This window comes from Apaloderma vittatum, unplaced genomic scaffold, assembly GCF_000703405.1.
Source record: "Apaloderma vittatum isolate BGI_N311 unplaced genomic scaffold, ASM70340v1 scaffold7409, whole genome shotgun sequence".
In the NCBI taxonomy this organism is placed as follows: Eukaryota; Metazoa; Chordata; class Aves; order Trogoniformes; family Trogonidae; genus Apaloderma; species Apaloderma vittatum.
In genome coordinates this window covers 13,547-35,463 of record NW_009734567.1, presented here as the reverse complement: position 1 = coordinate 35,463, position 21,917 = coordinate 13,547, and the positions used below count along the sequence as shown (strand labels likewise).

The 21,917-nt window shown below is 42.4% G+C and overlaps 1 protein-coding gene across 1 annotated transcript in view; it reads left to right on the top strand.

Annotated features, from left to right (window-relative positions):
- FGD5 (FYVE, RhoGEF and PH domain containing 5) overlaps window positions 1-21,917 on the top strand; it is a gene marked incomplete at its 3' end in the record, with an annotated part of 77,096 nt that overhangs the window by 41,682 nt on the left and 13,497 nt on the right. Inside the window, exons 6-12 of the mRNA XM_009876326.1 lie at window positions 2,158-2,309; window positions 4,466-4,622; window positions 6,230-6,317; window positions 9,246-9,296; window positions 10,840-10,898; window positions 17,516-17,587; window positions 18,278-18,346. Of these exons, the coding sequence (XP_009874628.1) occupies window positions 2,158-2,309; window positions 4,466-4,622; window positions 6,230-6,317; window positions 9,246-9,296; window positions 10,840-10,898; window positions 17,516-17,587; window positions 18,278-18,346 (648 nt within the window). The remainder of the gene's footprint in view (window positions 1-2,157; window positions 2,310-4,465; window positions 4,623-6,229; window positions 6,318-9,245; window positions 9,297-10,839; window positions 10,899-17,515; window positions 17,588-18,277; window positions 18,347-21,917) is intronic.

The window sequence follows — 21,917 nt, the reverse complement described above, 5'->3', positions numbered from 1 at the left end:
GCACACCGCCCAGCATTTCATGCCTGCATTCAGCTTTAATATGGAGACGCTTTTCTCCCCCGTTTAACTCTTCATCCTCCTATCAGGTGTAATGCCTAGATACCCAAAAGAGCTTTGGATCCTGAAATAGGCAGTATCTGTTGAATCTACTCTCATCTGAGAAATCAGAGTGGTTGTAAAAGCCTGCACCATTTTATGCAATCAGTGTAGACTTTAGCTGCACAAAGTTTGGGGTGCAGTAAGAGTTTCTGTTGTCCTCCCTTGCTCCACTCACAAAGCGTCAAGTATAGTAGCTACACCTTTAAGTCAGAAACTTGAATTCCTCTCTTCCAGTCTACTCAACTTTCTAGTCTACATGGTTGCTTTCAGCCTACTGCAGGTGGCAGATCCATCAGTTTTCTGCAGTGGAGTTGGAGACTGATTTCTACAATTTCCTGACTTGCTCTGCTAGACTGGTTACAGTAGTCCCTTGTTCCCCAGGGATCCACAGGCCATTGGATTAACTGATCTAAGCTGGTCTGTTCAGTTATACACAGGAAAAGCAAACAGATATTACTGATCCAGACTGAATTACTGTACCCTGAATTATTTTCAAGTAGAAGTTAAGGAACAGAAATCACTCAAAATAGTAAATGTAAATATATATATGTATACATACATACATACATACATACATACATACACACATACACCCAGAGGCAGATTTTTTCTCCTGGTTACTTGCCTGAAGCAGTGGTTTAGCTAACAGATTAGTCTTCCTTCCTTTCACTAGGGTCCTGCAAGTTTAAATATTCTCAAGCTAATAAAGACTAACTGGCAACAGGGCTGAAGTGCAGGAAGGACCACAGTATGTATGGGATGTATCCATCTTGCAAAACGTCCATTGATATGCGTACAGGATTACTACAGTTGATTTTTGCAGCTGAATTCCAAAGCATATTCAACCCCATTCAATACAGAACCTCAGTGTTTCTGCATCTGCTCACAAAATCCCAGAAGCAAATCCCAGAACTATCTCTTGTCCCATTAACTACCACTTTTGCCTTTGGATTAGAATAGCACATTTCACACAGATGTTGAATCCCGCAGAGAACTTTCTTGCTAAGCACTCTGCCAAAAATTCTTAGAGAAAAAAATGTAACTTGTGTGTGTTAGTGATGTGTACAAACAAAAGAAGAAAAAACCCACAACTTTTGTGGCTGTGGTTTAGGGTTTATTTCAGGCATGTCAGGGATTTGTCCACTGGATGGCTGTAAAGGTCTTTTTTATGGGTACCTAAAATGTAATGAAAAGTTTCATGTTTCAGAAATGTGGTCTTATAGCACAGTTGCTAACCTCCTACGTCACCTAGCCACCTCCCCGTGCGTGCTTTCCCATGCAAACACTGGCGCAGGTATGCGCAGAAGACAGGAGTGAGATCTGTATGCTCACACACCCCAGTCAAAGCTGAGGAAACATTTTGCTGTGTGGTCTTAAACAGGTGCCCCATTATGTGCCAGAGCTGGCTGCATTTTAATATAGTGGACATTACTCCTGTGCCCACAGAATATATAAACCACTTGAGGAGAGGACATGCATATCTAAGACAAGGAAAAAGGTCTCAGGTTTCATAGGGAAAATTCTTTGTTCCACAGCTTAAACTTATTCATAGGGAAAATTATTTTTATAGCTTCTTTCTCTCTTGAAGTTCGGATCTGGAAACATTTGTTGCAAATTTTAGCACAAGACACAAAGACAGTGACATTTTTCAAGCTCTTTGACCCAGTGAAGTGATTCTACATTTTTAAAAATTATGTTTCTAGCAAAGGAGCACTACAAAATGAGACCAACTACACCCAAAAAAAGCATGAAAGAAAGGCAAGGTAAATAAAAGATACCAAACTTACTGTATGAATAAGGGTCTGATGGCTTGGTCAGATGAAATGTTCAATTTCGAGTTGACAGCATTGTGGAATGCAGCTCAAAATGTGTATGAACTAATGGATGGAAGAAAACATACGCTATGATCTCTCTTCTATATGGAGCCCACTCTATCACTATTGATGGTATATCTTACAATTCCTAGAAAGCATAGTTTAGGACTCAAGAAATTGTAATGATAATTTCAGAAAAGAGACTTTAAATCTATTTGCCTAATTTTTGTATTGTTGTTCACAGGATTTCTATGAAGGTATCCTGAAAGTGCTTGGAGAGGAAGGTGAAAACGAACAGGAAGAAAATAAACTCAAGCAGGGTTTAAGTGAACTCCCTGAAATTTATGAATTACACCAAGACATCATGGGTGAACTGGAAGAAAGAGTCCTTAAATGGTAAGTATGGAATGGCATGGTTTGATGTTCTTAACATACCCTCCACAGTAGGTGGGTGAACTTGTCAGTGTTCCCTTGAGCCCAGTAGTGGAGAGGCTGGGATTCCAGCAGAGGCTGAAGGAGTAACCTGAACTACCGTGCCAGATTTTGCATACAGGCAGGAAGAAAATAAATGTAGAGGCTGTCAGGCTAAGAAACCAAGTACTGAAACACTCATGCAGTGCACAGCCTCCAAAATGACCCCAGCAGTCAGAGGACAGCCTGTTTCCTATGCGTGATCCTCTGGTACCAGGTCGTGCTCATCACCAAGCGGCTTCACACTCATGGCCTGAAGGTCACAGGCACATGCCGTGGGAGGCAGGAACAGTCATCAGAATTGATCCCAAAGATCATCTGCTTACACAAATCTACACAGCAACTGTGTAGCTCTTGGAAACGGAAACCACCTCGCTCCCTGCGCCAGGGCAGGGCTCTGCACAGGCCAGGCTCCCAAGCCACTGCCAGGCTGCTGATGCACTCCAGCTAAGTCAAACATCCTTACAGGGCAAAGGACCACGCCTAAGACAGACAGAGCGCCAAAACTCACTTGGTTCAGGGGATCTCTGACTTAAGCCAGGCTGCCAGGCCATAGTCTATCAAACTGCTGGAATAAGAATGTCTAAGAGAAATTACCTCCACAGACTCAAGCTGACTAAACCTACTATAGGCGGCACGGCCCCTGGGCTAGTCTGAACTACTGTGTCTCTGACAGCTTATGATGGACATGCAGCCCTACACCTCCACCAAGATGGACTCCAGGAGGCAGGGGTCACTGACAGTGACTGATCTTATCCCAGCACCGCCACTGAACAGTTACAGAAGTCGATTTGATTGGGAGAACGCTTCAGCAACAATCCTAAAGGGAGGGCACAGCTCTCCTCATCAGCCCTGCACTTTCAAGTCAAAGCACACAACAACGAAAGAAGAGGCTAACGGGAACTGTAAATTGCTTCTTGTCCACCAAGGGACATTTCTGCAAATGGCAGAAAGACTTAAAAGATTTAATCAATGATTTAACCAAAGATTTACGGTTTATGATTTATACACTCGTAACACAAACAGAAGTGGTGTTTCTTGATGGGATCTAAAATGACTTCTTGTGTTCTAAAGAAGTTACAACCCTACTCTAGCAGCATGCTACCTTTTCACTAAGACTGAAGGGACACAGCTGGAAATGCCCTGAGATTCTGTCCAGAACTGCTCTGTGGCCCTGGGGAAAAAAGAGAGCTGTACTGCAAATGCTGCCAGCACAACAGAATGACACATGGCATAGGGCTGCGCTCATACATGTTCCCAGGTCACCACCAGCCTTGAAACTTCCAGGAAGTCCTTCCCTGTGCCTGCACTCCCCCAGGCACTCTGTTGCTCTGGCATCCTCAAGAATTCATGCTTCTTTCTTAACTATGATTTCTCTTCTGCAGTCTTAGATTTGGTCCTGTTCTCTCCTTGTGCATGTTTGGAAATATTTCAAGACCGTGCAGCTGGGTGCTGAGACAGATGATGGTGGGGCAGTGCAGAGAAGGGGGCAATGAAGGACACCTGAAGATCACAGAATTGTAAAATGATTTGAGTTGGAAGGGACCTCAAAGATCATCTAGTTGCAACCTCCCTGCCATGGCAGGGACATCTGCCACTAGATCAGGCTGCTCAAGGCTCCATCCAGCCTGGCCTTGAACTCCTCCAGGGATGGAGCATCCACAGCCTCCCTGGGCAACCTGTGCCAGTGCCTCACGACGCCCAGCATAAAGATATGGTATTACAACTGAAGATGTTAATTTATTCCCCCCCACAACCAATGGTCAAAGCACTGCAGCAGCTAGAAGGTCTGTTTAGAGAAGTGGAAGCTGTGTCCGGAAAAGAGACATTCTACCCACTATGGACACACGGTGTTGCTACGGTGAAGGCACAGCCGAAGGACCAGCCCCTCGTGGTGCCCATTCTACAGCAGTCTGTTTTGTCGTCCAGTACGTCAGCAAAGCACTCCCTCTTTCCTGCAATTTCACCTGGGCTTTAGCTGAACATTGTCCTTAGTTACTGTGGGAGTAACACAATGAGAAAGAGGTGGCTCTTCTTTAATTTTTATTTATTTGCTGTTTCTTTTCTTTCTGTGGCCCTAGGGAAGAACACCAGAAAGTTGCTGATGTTTTTCTTTCCAGAAAATCAAGGCTGAATCACCACACAGCATACATTATGCAGTTTGATAAGAATTTGGCTTTGCTAGATGAAACCTGCCTTAAAGATTCCCAACTGGCTACCATAATTCAGGAGTTTGAGGTAAGGCTCCCATGTTTTTTTACCTGCATTAATGAATAGTAGTGACACAGGGCTTAGGTAAAGATATTTTTTCTGCAGTTCCACCTGTGTTCACATAGGGGAGAATGAGAGAATAGTTTCCTTCACATATCCTGGTGCTAAAACTGAAGTGAGATGTTCACACGTGCATGATACATTCGTCTTTCTGTGTCTGTTGCCCACACACCCCTGTGTGTGCATACACTATGTTTGTGAATTTACAGATCTGTGAGTATATTTTGGTGAAATATATGCACACAGTGGGGTAGTTTCTCAGTTACACATTAACTTATCAAGCTCTTTGAGGACGAGTAAGAGATTATTATTATTATTATTATTACTACCACTTCTTCACACCTTCTCTTCTTTCACTGCATTTTCTATCCTTTTGTTTGTACTGGATCTGGCCAGGATGAAGTTAGGGTTAGCTTGTAGAGGTGCTTAGCCGCTAGCAGTGATCAACCCACAACATCTTTACACTTGCATTTCTCTGCATTTTTAAATGCCTATTAACTACTTCCTCTGTTTACAGAGGATGTTGTGACTGGCCAGACGCATACAGAGTTCTTTTTATCTAGACTCCCTCAATGGTCTGTAACCTCTAGACCTGTAACCTCTGGCTCTGTAGCAAGAAATACATATCTTCCAGTTGTGTTAACTCAGTCATCCATGCTGGATAACTGAAGAGTATCATCAAGATACATATGACAGAAATTCCATGATACTTGATTGCATTTTAAAGTACTGGAAATGTGGCCACTTCACATAATTTCGGAAGCATAAACCCATACGTGGCAAGTTCAGTTGGGCTACGCTGAGCTAAAATGGTTAAAAGCTATGCTGCTTTATTGTGGGTCTAGAATCCCTGTTTCTTATCATCTTTATCTGGTAACAGAAATAACAATGTTTACCTCGGTGGAGATGGGCTGTAAGGATACACCTCAAAGGATCAGACCTCAAAGGTTATTTAGAATGCCAGCTCTGTGGGGTATGGCTTGCATACATGTGAAATATTAAAAATAACAAATAATTTCAAATGATGTTTGAAAGTCAGCACTTACAAACAGATACCCTGAGTCACCACAATTACTTCCTGTTAGCACCTGAGTGGAGCTCTGATGATGTACTGAACGTGAACTTGGCAAATACAGGCTTTCTTCCGAAAGCGTGTGTTCCCAGCAATCCTCCCAGCCACGTGTCTTAACTGAAGACAGCCTGAAGAAACTTTCAGCCCAAAAAGGAACAATGATGATAAGATTCACGGAGGTTTGATACCTCTGTCTTCAGATGCCACCTGAAAATCTTTATCCTACCTTTACCTTCTAAATGGTATTTGCTTTCCTTCCTCTTCTCCCTGGGTCCAAACTATTTGTGAATGATGCCACAGGAAATAAACTGTTTACAGTACTTCTTTAGAGTCACAAAGACATACCCTCTAGCAAGCTAAGTAAATTTGGAATGGTTCAATGGAGTTTATGCATGCAAATGGTAGCAACCTTTCATAGTACCCATCAGGTGAAGATGACAGTTTGCTGCTGAGCTCGTACATCCCTGATCTTTGTGTTTCTTTTCCCTTCCACTGAGGACAGCAGAGCTCTGGTGGCAGCCCTCAGAGCGTGAAACACCAGCTTTTGAAAGTGGTGCAGCGTGTCTTCCAGTATCGTGTGCTGCTCACAGGTCAGTAAAATCACCCTCAAATCACCCTCAGTGGGAACCCTCTTATGATGGTCTGTGCCTCCACTGTGTCACACATTGATGCCAAGACAGCTAAATTAGGGCTGAAGCAGTGGGGCCTTCCCAGGAACCTCAGTATGCTTATACAGGATTCAGGAAATGTCAGAGTGCCTGGAAAGGAGCAGGCACTTCTTCAGCACAACCATGCTGAAAGGTCACAAAAAAACCCTGTGCTTTTAGCCATTTGTTCTTGTTTTTTCCTTTTGTGAATTAGGAGAAGCAGAGTTCAGCCTTACCGCCAGCAAACAGGTTCGATTTTATTTACGTCAGGGCAACTATCAGGGGCAGTAGGGGACAGCAGTCCTCAGCAGGGAGACTCTGCAGTACATCCTGTATGACAGGGGCAAGCCCCATCTCCTTCTACTGCATCAACAAGGCAGCTGTACCCAGTACTGCACCCTAAGCCCTATGCCCAGTACACCTAAGGCTAGTGAGAATCATAGAATACCAGGTTAGAAGGGACCTAAGGATCATCTGGTCCAACCTCTCTTGGAAAAAGCATTGTCTGGGATCTAAAGTTGAAGTCAAAAACCCAGTCCAGTTTCTCTGCAGAAGGCAGAGATCCATATTTACATTAATAGTCCGTTTACAGATTTTCACTTACAGTTACACCTTCTCTTTACATTCAAGACCATACAGATCAGTCCCACCTGAGGTCTCTCCAGGGGGGTTTGTGTTTCCTCTGGTGGATCACTCTGCAAGCCACAGCAAATCTATCAAGTCTGAGACTATGAGAGCAAGCTTTCTAAAGCAGGATGTGGCCCCCTAGAGAGAGCTGTGATGTTTAGGTTAGGGAAGGAAACAGTGAAATGTAACAATGAATTGCAGTGTTATCAAGTAATTTAGTCAGATCAGAACAAAAAAGAGCAATGAACCATAGACACAAAGATGGAGAAATGTTTTGTGAGTACGTATATGTGTGGGTGGAGAGGGATGCAAGTGAGTTATGCCTGGGACAGTAAAAAGGAAGCCATAAACCCTGCCCATATTCAACAGCTGATGAAGGGCACAGCATATTGGAAGTTACTCCTACAAATGCAGCAGAACAGAGTGACCGTATGATGTTTTTATGCACAGATGAGCAGCAGTTTCATCTTGCTCCAGATACTTTGATCAAGGATCTAACTCATTATTCACAGCTGGTTTTGCTTTCTTAGTACAAGCAATACCAATGAACACCGGATGCCAATAGTAGGACTTTTTTTCCTAACTTGCTTCCCTCTCTGGGTGTGCCTACATTAAGGACAACTTTCCAGACTTGTGAGTTAGCAGCCTCATGTGATCCTTGCAGTGTTTTTAGGGCATGTGCACAAATACTGTGTCTAAGAAAAAGGACTTGGCATGTCCCTGCCAGAAATACCCTCACTGTGCTCCATTTTCTCTGCCCATTTCTGTAATCCACAAGGTAAATTGCAGCATGGTATTTTGTGGGAGAGCTGGAGGGCTTTCATTGCAGCTCCAGTGATTGAATTCCATCTATGCTTGAAGCAACTTGTGATCCTCCCTGTCCCAGGTATTGGCACTAACTGGGAAAATTAAAGCTTTTGTGTAGTGAGATAAAGTCTCCTGGATTAAGAAATTCCAGAAAACAGGTTTACAGCTTCAGTTCTTCACTTCAGGAAACAAAGCCCCTCTTTGTTTCCTGTGTCTGGAACAGTGCAGTCTTTCGATTCTCTAGACAACATGAAAAAAAAAAAAAAATCAGGTGTACTTCTTTGCTCATAAGTAGCTGTTTGTACCAGATAAGGAAGGGCATTTTATGAGGATATTGGTTGCCAATTACTGCACTATAGCCAAAAAGAGTTGCCTGCTCAGTTGAATTTCCATAGCCAAGGACAGAGCTTGCAGCTATGAAAAGGAATGCAAAATATTGCCTGACAACACCATGCGAGCCCTTCCTGCCTGAGTACAGGCAGACGCTTTCCCATGTGTAAAAGCCAGTTAGATTTCAGGATGTTAGGAATAGCACTAGAAAGAGAAATGCATATGGATAGGACATTCAAGGGAATGGATATGCACACACAGCACCACTCTCAGCACAGATGTCTAATTCTCGGATGCAGAATTTAGGAGCCTGAATTCGTCAAAAAGATAAGAATGAAGTATTTCAGAATTGGGCTTTTAAAATGGTGACACTCCTATACTGCAGTCATTAAAAGCTTAAAGACCCAGACAGATGATCCAAGACAAATAAAAGTGACAAGCTGAAGGTTTGTATATAATGCAAATATAATTCCTTTACATGTAAGTCCTGTTGTGTGTATTTTACGGAGCTTGCTTTCAGGATGTGATTGCATTCAGTAGCAGTCATTGAACTCTGCACATACAGAACCAAAGTCTCGTTTCATGCCTATAAAATGCACATAATTCATTTACAGAATTCATTAGAAAAACAAGTATTTGTAAACTGGTGCTACTTAGCAAATCCCTTGGCTGAGAAACAAGGAAATATTTTTGTCACTTTTTGTTTATTCATTTATATGTAACAAGTTATGTGACAAGGCCAAATCTGTACCAATGCTCTTGCATTGATTCTCAAAGTAGAATGCAGGCAGAGTGAAGTTTGCTTTGGAAAGAGGCTATGTACAGTTAATTATTTGTGAATAAAGCGATATGGGACATTACTGTGTCTTTCCCATTCCTGAAGGTGTTCCAGGCCAGGCTGGATGGGGCTTTGAGCAACCTGGTTTAGTGGGAGGTGTCCCTGCCCAAGGCAGGGGGTTGGAACTAGAGGATCTTTAAGGTCCCTTCCAACCCAAACCTCTATGTTTTTATGATTAGGATTTTATGTTTTAGCTAATAATGCTACAAATTATGTGTATCTGTATTATGATTCATGGAGGTCTGTGTTTGTTTGATTATTTTCTACAGATTACCTGAATAATCTTTCCCCTGATTCTACAGAGTATGAAGCCACACAAGGTAAAATGAAATGGATAGAACAAAAAATCTGTTTTGCCAACTCTGCTTCTACAGAGACATAGGATCTATACTGGTAGAATACAGAAAAGGATTATTTTCAACATTTTGTATTAACAGGTTAGATATAATTTCTATAAGAACTGATTACTAATTTAGACAAATTATTTAGGGCAACAACCCTATATTTTTTTCACTGAAATGTAAGCTTCCTATAGTTCTGATACTGTGAACTTGCAGAAGAAATTATCATCTATGCAAGCATTACAGATATTGTAGTTTTGCCCCGGTCACAGAGGAAATCCTAGACCTCTTTGACTCCCTCCACATTTGGCCTGGTCATCGTAAAGTCAGGTGGGATGGCTCCACCTGCTTGTTTGTGTACCGTTACCTGTGGTTTGCCTGCTGCGCTCGATGAACTTTGGAGAAACCCAGGAGGTTTGAATTGTCCGTCTGGATTCTGGATTCCTTAAGCCTAAGTAAACTTGTAAAGACACTGCATAAAAATGAGTTCTGCACAATCCAGATATTCAGATACTAACACCATCCCATCCAACCAGGCAGATAAAGTGGAAGTTTGTTACTCTCACTGAAGTCAAAGCAAGGTTTAACTGTTGCCTCAGTGGAAGCAGCTTCCAGGCTGGAGTAAGCAGGAATAATGTATTAATGGAACCAATTCCCCTCTTTGTTACCCTGAGTGTAAATCCAAACCACCTCACAGTAAAAAGGCTTGCAATTGACTGAAGGTTGGTGTGTTCTGACAAGAGTAGAGTCTCATGCAAGATTTAGGGCCCTACTCACCGACAGTGGGACTACAGCTATAATGGTAATTTAAACAAGACCAGGGCAGGCGCTCAAGCCCCCTGGCCACAATGGCCTGTCCTCTTTGTGGTTAGCACATACTCGTTGCGTTTCTGCCCAGCGATGGCCAGCATGCTCCGGGATTATGCCAGGACACAGATAGGATGCCCTGTTCCATGCGGGAAAATATTTGAGATAAGGACCTAAGCCATGTTATGCCACTGCTCCCGGGGCCAGCAAACATGCCCGGGCTCAGGTTATTTGCCAGTAGAGAATCCAGGCGTTAATTCATGTCACCACTTCACACATAGTTCTCTCAGAAAGGAATGACCTTTTGCCAGTACGGGGAAACAGATCACTTCAGGTTGCCAGGTTCTGAGTGGTTAAAGCTGGGTTACATTTATCTCTCCTTACCACAAGCTCCAATTTAAAAAAATTTGCAACTAGAAAACATCACAAAAAGATTTCGTGTGTTTAAAATGGACCTGATGAACTCTCTTGGTCAGCACAAGTATGATGCAGAGTTTTGCACAGAAGGATAAAGGGAAGAGGAACTGACAGCCCTATCCCATGTCTTAGATTTGCTGGGCAGCTGAGTTTTGAAAGTGCCAAAGAAGTTAAAGGAGCTGCTGCTGGGGACATTCTTTGGATTTTTTTAAAAGATGTTCTTGAAAACATAAGGAATTTGGGTTATTTTCCTACTCTTTTATGTGATTTATGTTGTTTCTTTTGCTTTATCCCTCAGCTGCCTTATTAATTGTTTCTGAAATCACTGACCGAGCCAACGATAGCATGCTCCAAGCGGTGAGTCCTCCTGTGACATGTTCTCCTGATCAATAGCCTTTTCCATTCATCCGCTGAAGTGAATACATATCTCTGCTAAATTCTGAAGCCTCCTCCAGCGTGAGACTCAAGGGTTTATACAGATCTGATTTACAGTATTGCAGACGTGGAGTAAGTCTATGCCCTTTCGTGCAGCTCTGCAAGATGTAAATCACCAGAGCAAGCAGAACAAAGCTTTTTTTCCCTCCTGGGGTTGCTGAAATGGTATGTATAGCAATGAAGTGAAACGAGAATTTTCATGGTTCTGTTTCTATCCTGACATGGTTTTAGATATGCAATTTGAAGATATGACACATGCACTGTCAAAGATACATTCTAAGCTCATTTACATAAATTTTCCACAATTCTGGAATCCCATTTTACTTCAGAAAAATAGGCCTTAGTTTATAGTCTTGCAAATCATCACACAACCAAATAGACTGGACAACACTTTCATAAGTTAGACCTCATACCTAAATTCAGATTTAGGTATCTAAATAAGTTATATAGCTTTCCAAATAACAGTCAATTTCTGTAAGGTCAGTGTGATATATTAATATCATTTACATGATATTAGACTTCTAACTTACTGGCAAAGATAGCCTGCATACAGCTGGTCCTACCATCCTTTGTTTCCAAAGATCTAGGTCTGATTTTTGCCTAAGATGACAAGAATTTTCTATGACCATCATTAAGAAGCAGTTTTGGGAGGTACACGAGGCAGCAGAGAGACTGAGACAGGTTACAGAGGCATTCAACTTCGTGAACCTCTGGGCGACAGCTAATGGCACTGCCTTTGGGTTTGTAGTACCAGCCACCCCACCTGTAGCTAAACTTCTCTCCTGAGGCCCATGTTTGCTTTAGCTGCACAGATCTAAATCCAGCTCAAGCAGTTAGCAAGAAGTGCTTACAAGTCTTTCCAGCCTAATGAAACCTTGCTCAGGAAGTCTGTAGTTTTAGTTGTTATGTAGAGTGTCCATTTCTTTTTATGATGAAATTCTAGGCTTGTCAGATCTAGAAAATAGTAATAATACAGCTCAATTTTTTAAAAAATGCCATTTTTAAGCACTTCTTTTCAACACATTAAGATTACAAAGGTCACTTGCTGAGAAAGATGTTGACTGTTAAGTGGTTTGTGTTCACCAGCATGCATGTTAGAGAACAAAGCACCGCACTCTAGGTATTCTGTATTTCATCAAATAGCAGTTTATTTCTCACAAGTTGTCTCAGCTTAAGTCACAGAGATTTCAAGGGATTGGGAAAGTATTACACTTTTTGGGAAGCTTTCACATTTTATTTCTCATTTGAACATTGCTGAGTTTAACATCCTGCACTGGGATTTTGCTGTGCCTTGCCTAAATTAAAGATCTCTTTGGCATTGCAAACATCCTTCCCTGTGGTTAATTACAGATGACATTCAATTCACTTCTTTTTAGTTAATTTAATGAGCAGACAGGGGGTTGTTAATAATCACTCAGGCATCAAAACACAAAATTCAAGAGTCAAAGATAAAAAAAACACCTGGGAATCAATGCAGACAAAGGGAAGAAATGAAGTATCAACGTTCCTATTAAGAGCTTGTTTTCAGGTAGGACTTTAAGGTTGAAAGAATTGTTAGCGAAAGAGACATACTGGAGGCCACTACAGCTACTCTGCTGACTCAGCACATTCCCTTTAGCTCCTTTGCCCTCTGGCTGCAGGGTAATGGAAGCACTGGCTGAAGCAGCGAATTCAGGCTGTGTGACTTGGTAAAAACGCAGTAGCTCGTCTAGATGAAGGATGTTTTTTGCAACAGCTTGGGAGGTAAAAATGAAAGAGTCTCAAAACCCTTCATCTGTTAAAACTGAAGCTTTCATGCTTTGTTCAGAGAAGTGGAAGCATCTGCTTGCAGAAAATGAACCCAAGAGCCAAGACGGTCAACTTTTGCTCACATCTGGATAGTTCTGCTGCTCCGTTTTGAAAGCCATGTCTCTGATATGTGTGTCAAGGTCATAAATGGAGCCCATGTGTTCATCACTTGTTTCAGAGCATCAAGTTCAATGATGATCTCCTCATGGCCACGGACAGACAAAAAACAAGCCTTCCATATTTATATTCGAAAGGGCTGAGCTGTAGCTAAAACTACTTACTGTTTCCTGAACAGAGAAACAGCTCTTCATGGAAATGCCTCTTTCCCCATCTGATAGCTAGAAACTGAAACTGATGCTCTGAACTTGCTTCTCCTGAAGCCAGTGGCAAAATTACCACAGATCAACCTGAAGTCCAACTAGTGGATTTCTGTTTTTGTGCAGAGATGATCTCAAGACATGAAAACAGATCAAGATTTTGAGCATTTTGAGGTCAAAACCCAGAATTAGATCTGCCTTTTTACCCAAAGCAAACTTCAAAAAGCTTGGACCTACTGATTTGGTTTATGTCCATTTCTGCTTTTCTGCTCCAAGCTTCTCCACCCCTAATGCCATCCTGGCACATCTACCTCAGAACACATTCCCCCTTCATACAATAGCATCAGCCACAGCTGATGTGGCTCTGTGACTACCCAAACCCTTCAAAGCTTTATTTTAAAGATGGCACTTTTTTTACTCCTCCTGATTGCTTAGGAAACATTAATTGTGTAAATAAAGCAGGGCATTGCTTCTGTAGGCCAACAGCCTCAAAACCTTTGCTGAGTGGAAGCTATTAGCTACACTGATCTCTTTGATTGTTTACTCTCAGCTTTATTTAAAGATACTTGGGAGTATCAGCACAAATTGTTTTGTCATCAGTCATAGTAGATAGGATGGAGACAAAAGTTTGGAGGGAAGTCTTTGTAGATGTTAGTTCGATGGCAGTTACGCGTTAGCTGTTAGATGCTCGTAGATGGCAGTTACAATACATCCAAACATAATCATAGAATCATGGTTGGAAAAGACCTTTACGATCTTCAAGTCTAACCACTAACCTAGCAATGCTAGGCTCATCGGTAAACCACGTCCTTGAGCACTACACCTAACACGTCTTTGAAGTATAACAGAAAAGCAAGATGCACAGAAGTGATGTTCATAGTCTAATTATGAGTAACGTTCAGCATTGACAGAAGTAAGTAGTACATAAACACTATGCTGTTACCAAGACAAAGGAACCAATTTAGGTTGCAGTGAGGATGTGGTCTAACAAGCCTAGAGTTTTGTCATAAAAAGAAATGTAATCTGGCCCCTCTACAGGATGACTCTGAAACTACAGACTTACTGAGCAAAGTTTTCAACTGTTTTCATTCTGATTTTCTTTCTCTTTGGGCAAAGAATTTATAATCATACTTTTCTGTTATGAACGCATTCTTTGTACAAGAATAATAAATATTTCACGATAAAACAGAGATATCAGGAAATGTTTCTGCAGTAATCCTGGAGCTTTAGGTATCAGATACCTGTATTAGAGGATGAGAACTGTAAGAGCTCAGTTCCTAATAGATCAAAGTCACACATCTTTTTCTGGCACCTCTGCTACCTTAGATTTCACTCAGATTTATCAGAGATTTTATGCATACTTTTCTGAAGTTAGAAGTATACATGAGCGGCCAAAGTCAAATTTGCTGTGTTGTACTACCAGTGGCAATGATTTTATCTCCACTAAGCCATGCTTTAACTTGAGTTTTACAGATGCCAGTAAGGTCTGGTTTGGAACAAATTCCACATTGATTTTTACACTTCATTTTTTATCATATCTTGAGAGCACATCTCCTGTTTTTCAAAACTGTGGCCTGGAAGAGATGTAACAAAATTTCTTTGTTTCCCATCTGTGTGAAAGTTGTGGATTTTGTGAAGGTGTAGGCTGAGAGACCTGGGGCTTTTAGTCTGGAGGGAAGACTGAGAGGGGATCTAATTAATGTGTATAAATATACGAGGGCTGGGCGTCAAGAAGGAAGGGACAAGGTCTTTTCACGTGTGCCCTGTGATAGGACAAGGGGCAATGGATTCAAGCCAGAGCACAGGAAGTTCCACCTCAACCTGAGGAAGAACTTCTTCCCTGTGCAGGTGCCGGAGCCCTGGCCCAGGCTGCCCAGAGAGGGTGTGGAGTCTCCTGCTCTGGAGACTTTCAAACCTGCCTGGACACGTTCCTGTGTGGCTGCCCTGGGTGACCCTGCTCTGTTTTATAATAATAACACTTCAGCAGTTTTTCCCTGGGAACTACTAATCTGGCATTTTCAGACATATTTTGACATTAACTATATCCACAGCATTTTCATCGAGTAGGAAAATATTATTTGCAATTTACAGATGTGCAAACAGAGGCATAAGGCATACCATTGCCGCATAACATCAAGTCTATCTGTAATTCTAGGAGACATTCACTACTTGAACTAAGCAGGGTTTGTATTGCTCTCTGAACTTCTACAATCTGTTAGAGGCCCTCAGATGCTAAGAGTTATAAATCATTGTTGCTATTAACAGCTGGTGAATTCTCTGGGGAGGCGTTCCTCCAGCAAGGACACAATGGTAACCCGACAGAAGCTGCAGTTCACTGCTAAAGTCGTCAGAGAAGGATTTCACTCAGATACATCTGCATTACTAGTTGGGTGGAGTTATGTTTTCAGTTTTTAGTCATAGCTTGTGAAGGATATCTGAAAGGAGAATGATAGTTGCATGCAGAATGAAGAAAACTATACAAACAGGGATGTAGGGAAACTATGTTCCCCTCAGCTGCCCGCATTCCCAGATAAATCGCTGTCCTTCACATGTGAGGGCTGTTTGACTTCCTACAGGAAATGAGTTTGATACATCTCTGTCCTCTTCCTGGTGAACATGTGTCTGTACTGCAAACGTCAGCACTGTGACAGGCGCCTCGCCAGCAGCCCTGGGAACAGCCGAGGTGTATCTCAGCCGCAGCAGCTTCACCTCTGACTCCTGTAGAAACCTGAGTAGTATAGAATTGCCCAAGAGTGTGCTCACAGGAGGGCACTGTCTTTCTTGTGGATGCTGAACAGCAATCCATTGTGGAAGGTGTCACTTTGTCAAAGTTTGCTGGAGGGTATTTGCTAAACACCCTTTAGTGATGGGAAAGTCCTTTGCAGACGTCTTTTGCAAGTGTCAGCTGTCCCATGATCTCTGGTATTTCCTGTGATCTTAGTTTTTACATTCTGCTTCCATTTTGCTGGCCTATAGTATTTTAGAAGTGACCTGAACATTTTCATTTGTTACTTCTTGCATTGTAGGTGCTTCCATATGTTCGATATGCGGTTACTGATTAAGAAGCACACGTAGTATCACGCTAAACAATTGTAAGACTTCATCCAGGCAGTAACATACAGAGGTATTTCAGGCTTATCTCAAAAGGCGAGCTGAGATAGGTACACTAATTGTGTTAGCTGAATCCAGGGTAAATTAGCCTTGACAGACCATCATGTTCACACAGATATGCTCCTTCTGGTAACTGTGATAGCTTGCTTAATTAGTGGATTCTGTGGACAGCACTGATTTGTATCAGGCAAATACATTGTACGATCTAATCGAGTCTAACTAAGCCCAGGGGTATCTTAATGCCAGTCAGTGGAGCATAGGAAAACAGAGCATTATCTGTCACAGCAGAAAACTTTAGTCAAAGGCTGCTGGGTCATGAAACTATATCAAATATGGTCCTTAGTCTGAAATTTGTCTGGGTGTGTAACTGAGGATACAAGGACTAACCTAGAGAGATTCGTAGTTTTTAGACATCTGCCAGTGATGACTCATGGCTGCTGTGCAGCCCATTCTACTCTTCTGATGAGATAAAACCACAGCTGAATCCTATTGTACAAGCCTTGGTTTTAGCAGCCTCATCTGCTAAACGGAAGATTTTAAAAGATTCTAGCAATATTGCAAAGGTACAGACATCCCTTCTTCTTCCTTCGTGTATTCATCCAATACCATCTTTTTTATGAGAGCACAGGCTTAGCTAGATTAATTTTATTTACCATTTTCATAGATAAATTCATGCCACATGTCAGTGCCCACTGACTGTCTGCACTTTAAGGCCAGGTAGGCAGCTACTAGTAACAGAGTTTGATAATGAACTTCCTGATTTTTGCAGAGCACCAAAAGAGACATGCCGGTTTAATGTCTGCTTACTAGTTAACTTTCTAAATCCCTTATTGCAAAGCCATTTAATCAATTTTCACAGAATATAAACCTCCAGATAACCCTAGCAACAGTTTTACAGTATCAAAACATGTTTTGGATTATCTGTGTCCTGCCACTAGTGCACAGGTCTTGAGCAGACACTGTACTTTGCCTCTGCTTCCAGTTTATTAGTTCCCAGAGCAAGAAAGTCAGCAAAGAGGCCAATGTGTAAATACCACATGGAATTAGCAGGCCCTTTTGAAGCTGGACTAAGGTATCAGAAATAGTAGGATTGTAGAAGGCCACAGCAAATGTGAATGCAGGTAATCACAGAATTACAGAGGTTTTCTAAAACCTCTTAGGCTGGAAGAAGACTTTCTGGGTGTAAAATCCCTAGGCTCAGTTCTTTCTGAAACCTAATTCCGTAATATCACTTTTAGAGAAATAAACAGGTGGGGAGGGTTTGCCTGCTTGTCTAAAGAGTAGTCACCACGCAGTCTGCTGAACACTGTTTCTCTCCCCCAGGAAAACTTGCAGAAGCTCGTACACATTGAGAACAGCGTGAGAGGGCAGAGCAGCCTCCTCCAGCCAGGAAGGGTGAGTGCTGCAGGCAGACCTGCGCTGATAAGGCCACTGTTTCCAGCCAGCTATACCTAACTGCATGGATGGCCATGTTTCAGAGGTATACAGGTGTTGTTTACTGAGCTACTGTGGTAAGAGTTGGAACACTGTTTTGTGTAAAAAGTCATTGCTCTAGCAGTGTGCAAAGAGATGTGCTGAGAGCCTCAGGCTGGGAAAGACACGGGCTGCCCTTGCTTTTACACAGAGCAGCCATTTGACTTTCACTCCAGCTGTCCTCAGCCACCCCATGTGCAGTGGGTTTTGAGGGAGCTGCTGCTTTGCTCCCCCTTTACACCAGTTGAAAGGTTGCAACACTAGCAGGTACCCCTTGCAGCCCGGAAAGGCTCAGAGTTTTCTTTGCCTAAGTAACAGTCTCAAAGCAGCAGAAATTCACAGTCCACCCAGCAGAAGCAGTGGGCTGTGGACGAGTGAGTTTCCAACCCATCAGGCACTGATACGAAAGTGAGCCATGTAGAACAACAGGGCTAAACCAAGCAAAGACTGAGCCAGATCACACGGAGTAAGGCTAGGAGTAAGTGTTGCGGTATCTATCTCTTCCTGTGCTGATGAAAGAATAGCTCTCTCCCCAAGAGAAAAATTCTATTTTCTCAACATGATTCAGAAATGAGAAGTCTCAGGATTACAATCTGCTGTTTTTTCCTTCAGATCTTTGTTAAAGAGGGAACGCTGATGAAAGTCTCTGGCAAAACCAGGCACCCTCGGCATTTGTTTTTGGTAAGATTTCTCTCATATTTTTCCTGTCTCTCTCATATCTTCTCCCACACTTTCGCAGCTGTGAACCCTGGCTGAAACCTGCAGACTGCAAGTTGTTTACACGTCAGCAGCAATGTGGTGGCTGCAGCCCTCCTCACATGTCCCATCGGCCCTGCACACGAGAGCATGAGCTGTGCAGCCCTCCATTTGTGCCTCAGCTACCTACAGCTTTGTCTAGGCCACAATTCTGCAAAAGAGTGCAGGTTTCCAAGGTGATCAGGAGGATGGGAGCTCCTGAATACTTTCAGCAAGTAGCCTTCACACTTGGAAGTCCAAACCTAAGGCCTTAGGAGATCTGGTTAGAAGCAACAGAGAACACCCTACTGCTAAAGTTTATGGAAGTTGTTTTTGGACTTACTTGGGCAAGATTTGTATCCTTGAAGCTCAAGGACTGGATTTTAGTTCCTGCTGCCCATATCTATGTAAGCTACCTGGTAACTGTGAGCATTGCCTCAGTGTTGTCCCTCTGAACACATACCTGCAGCTCCCTGTTGGTTAGAGCAACAGTTTTCAATGATGGTTTGCAACATTCTTCTAAGACAGTTAAGATAAATGAACCTTTCATCAGTTGGCTGGAACACCAGTCCAAAATTTGCAAGTATTTCCAATCCAAAACAGATTAAAACACGCTGTTTTGGAGATATGCTATTAACACCCGTGCATTCTGGTTTGCATTATATGCTAACATGAGCAGTTAGACATTATCTGAGACTCCAGGATCCTGAGCTCTGTTCTCAACTTTTCAGGCAGCTTGGTGTGCAACCACAGACATTTTTATGCATTTATCAGTATAAAAGGGAAAATTATACTTGCCTGTGTCTTAGGAGTTTGTTACCTTCTGCTTACCTGTTAATGTCTGAAAAATTCTCTAGAGCTCCTTCCCAGAAAAAAAGACATAAAGAACGGAGCATTAGGGCAGATATTAACACTGAAGTACTGTTTGCAAAATTTATTTTTAAATGAATGGCTTATAAGCCTGAAATACGTATTTGCTTTGGCCTCTGTAAGTGCTGATAGCTTTTCACCCTGGACCACTGTTGGGAGGAGAGATGGCTTATTACAGAAGTCATACATTTTGCCATTAATTCTTCTTTTTCCTCCCTCTTATTAATATTTCCTGTTTCTTTATGAATAGATGCACGAGCTTCTTTACCTCCTCAATCATGTATTGCAGTCATAATCAAAGATCAGGTGGGATGGGACACGGTGCTGGCACGGCACTTTTCTGATGGCTTCATTGGTTTCTGTGAAACTTCAGGCTTTCATGTGCTGAAAGTGATGGATTTCACCCCAATCTTCAAACATGGGATTGCTGCAGTGCTTTTTTACTGAGTTGGCATCAGCAGACTGTAACAATAGCAACAAATGTCTAAATCGTTACTTTGTTGCAGCCAAGGAAAAATGGCCATGCCAGAATCTCCAGGAGCTGGTCTTAAGAAACAGTGTTCTTGGCAGCAGCAACACTGAAACCTGCTGATGACCAGTTCACAATAGATGCTACTTTCTTCCTTACTGATCTCTTGTGAAACACTCGCCTTTGCTAGTATTACAAAAACATTTTGGAGTTGTGGCTAAAGCTGGGACCAAATTCCAAGAAGTTGCTACCATTTTGTCTTCCAATGTGTTCATAACTGCCACCATAATCCACTACTATGGCAAACGCCGAAGTGTCACAAACCCAGCTATTATAACAGACATAGCGAATTTAAAAGAAAGACAAGAAATCAGGTTGGAGAGGAAAGTAGTTTAAACTTGGGATAAACAGATAAATTTCAAGTAGTCTAAAATGGTTATACCAGCTTGAAGGTCACAAGAGGCTGAAAGTATTACTGGAACAAAGAAAGCACAGAAATGAGTTTCTGGCACTTTCCAGCTTAGGAACTATTTTTGATTCCCGGGGAGAGTTCAGCTGCTCAAACCCGGATGTTAACTGCAAAGAAAGAAGTGCCTCTTGGCAGCTGGAGACTTCCCAGTAGCCTATGTCCTGTTGTTAATAGATGCACCCAGTATTCAGAAGCAGCATTTTTCTCTTCCTTTCAGTAAGAAAAGCAAACTGTGACCAAACGTGCTGTCATGCAAAGTATGTGGTGGAGCTAGACTAAACCATAGTGGTCACTTTCAAGAACCAAGAAGACACAGACAACTGCCTTATTTCCTGTTTTAACACACTCAAGTTGCAACCACTTCAGGCTTCCTGTATTATATCCACTGTTGGGGAGGGGTGGGGTGATTAGATCCTGAAAACAGTTTGGAAATTATTGGCAAATATCTGCCTTTGGGTTCAGTGATTTTTTTTATTCAGTCTCCTCTACCCTAAAGCTCCTCAGGTTGCAGAGCAATCCCATGTATGGTGAAATTGCAGGAAATCAAGTCACTCTGGAATATGGTAATTCCTGCAGTCCTGAATGGTTTTGCATTATCTGCTTGTCACTGCTAATGCTGTGGATTCTCTGTTGTGCCATCACCGCTCATGCACTGCTTAATGGACTATTTAGCCTGGGGATGCATTAAAACAACTGCTGCACAGCTGTTGCAATGTATTTTCATCTTGGCATACAGCATCTTTACAGCATCAGTCTTAAGGCCCTACCAACCATCACTGCCAACACCTTTTCGTAACAGCCAAGACCTGCATGAAGATATTGTTCCTTCTGACAGTGCGTCTAGCCCAACACACATGCTGTCTCAATTCTGATATTGGGGATACTGTGTGAAAAAAAAAAAATCCAAACCCACAAGATCCCCAGACTAATCTCTTAAACAGTGTCTCTTAAAAATCACATTTATTTAAAGACCTTATCTTCTAAGGACCATAACATAATCCATGGAAGTCACTGGCAAAACTCGGGAAGGATAAGAATTTGTCCTAATGTATTAATCAAAAAAAACCTTTCAGAAATGGCTCTTTGTTTGACACTTCGCATGTCAGCTCTCATTCAAAAAGATAACCAGAAGCTAACATGTGTAGGTGTACTTTGGTTTAGCTTCAGATAAAATAAGTGTATTTACCTTAGCTACCCAAATCATATTTCTACATGAACCGCATTTTCTCAAGTTCTTAGTAGTGAACTGACTGAAGTTAAACCAAGCCCAGAACCTAGAGAGAATTTCAGTGGAAGAGCATATACTGGAGGATCACCCTGAGAATTTAACCCCTATACCCCAGGATATGAGCCCACCAAACTAAAATTGGAGTTACAGTATGCTATTAAAATCAGGTGCGTGCCAGCCTCCTGCGTTCAGGGTGCGCTTTGCTGGTGTGCATGTCCGTGCTCTGAACACACACCTGTAAGGAGCACTGTATGATCGCGCACAGCCCACACGGGCACGAGTGCATACGACGCGCATTCTGCGGGTGTGTTGTGTGTATTGCGAAGTCACTTGAGCTGGCTGCTTTGTGCACGCTGATGATATTGTTGAATCTGGTGTTTCCTGGCAGGATGTTTGGTGAGTTTTGCTGTGCGCCTGTTTCCTGAGTCCAGTCTCTGTTTACAAGGATGTTGGGGCCTCTCTGGAGTACAGCACGGGCTGC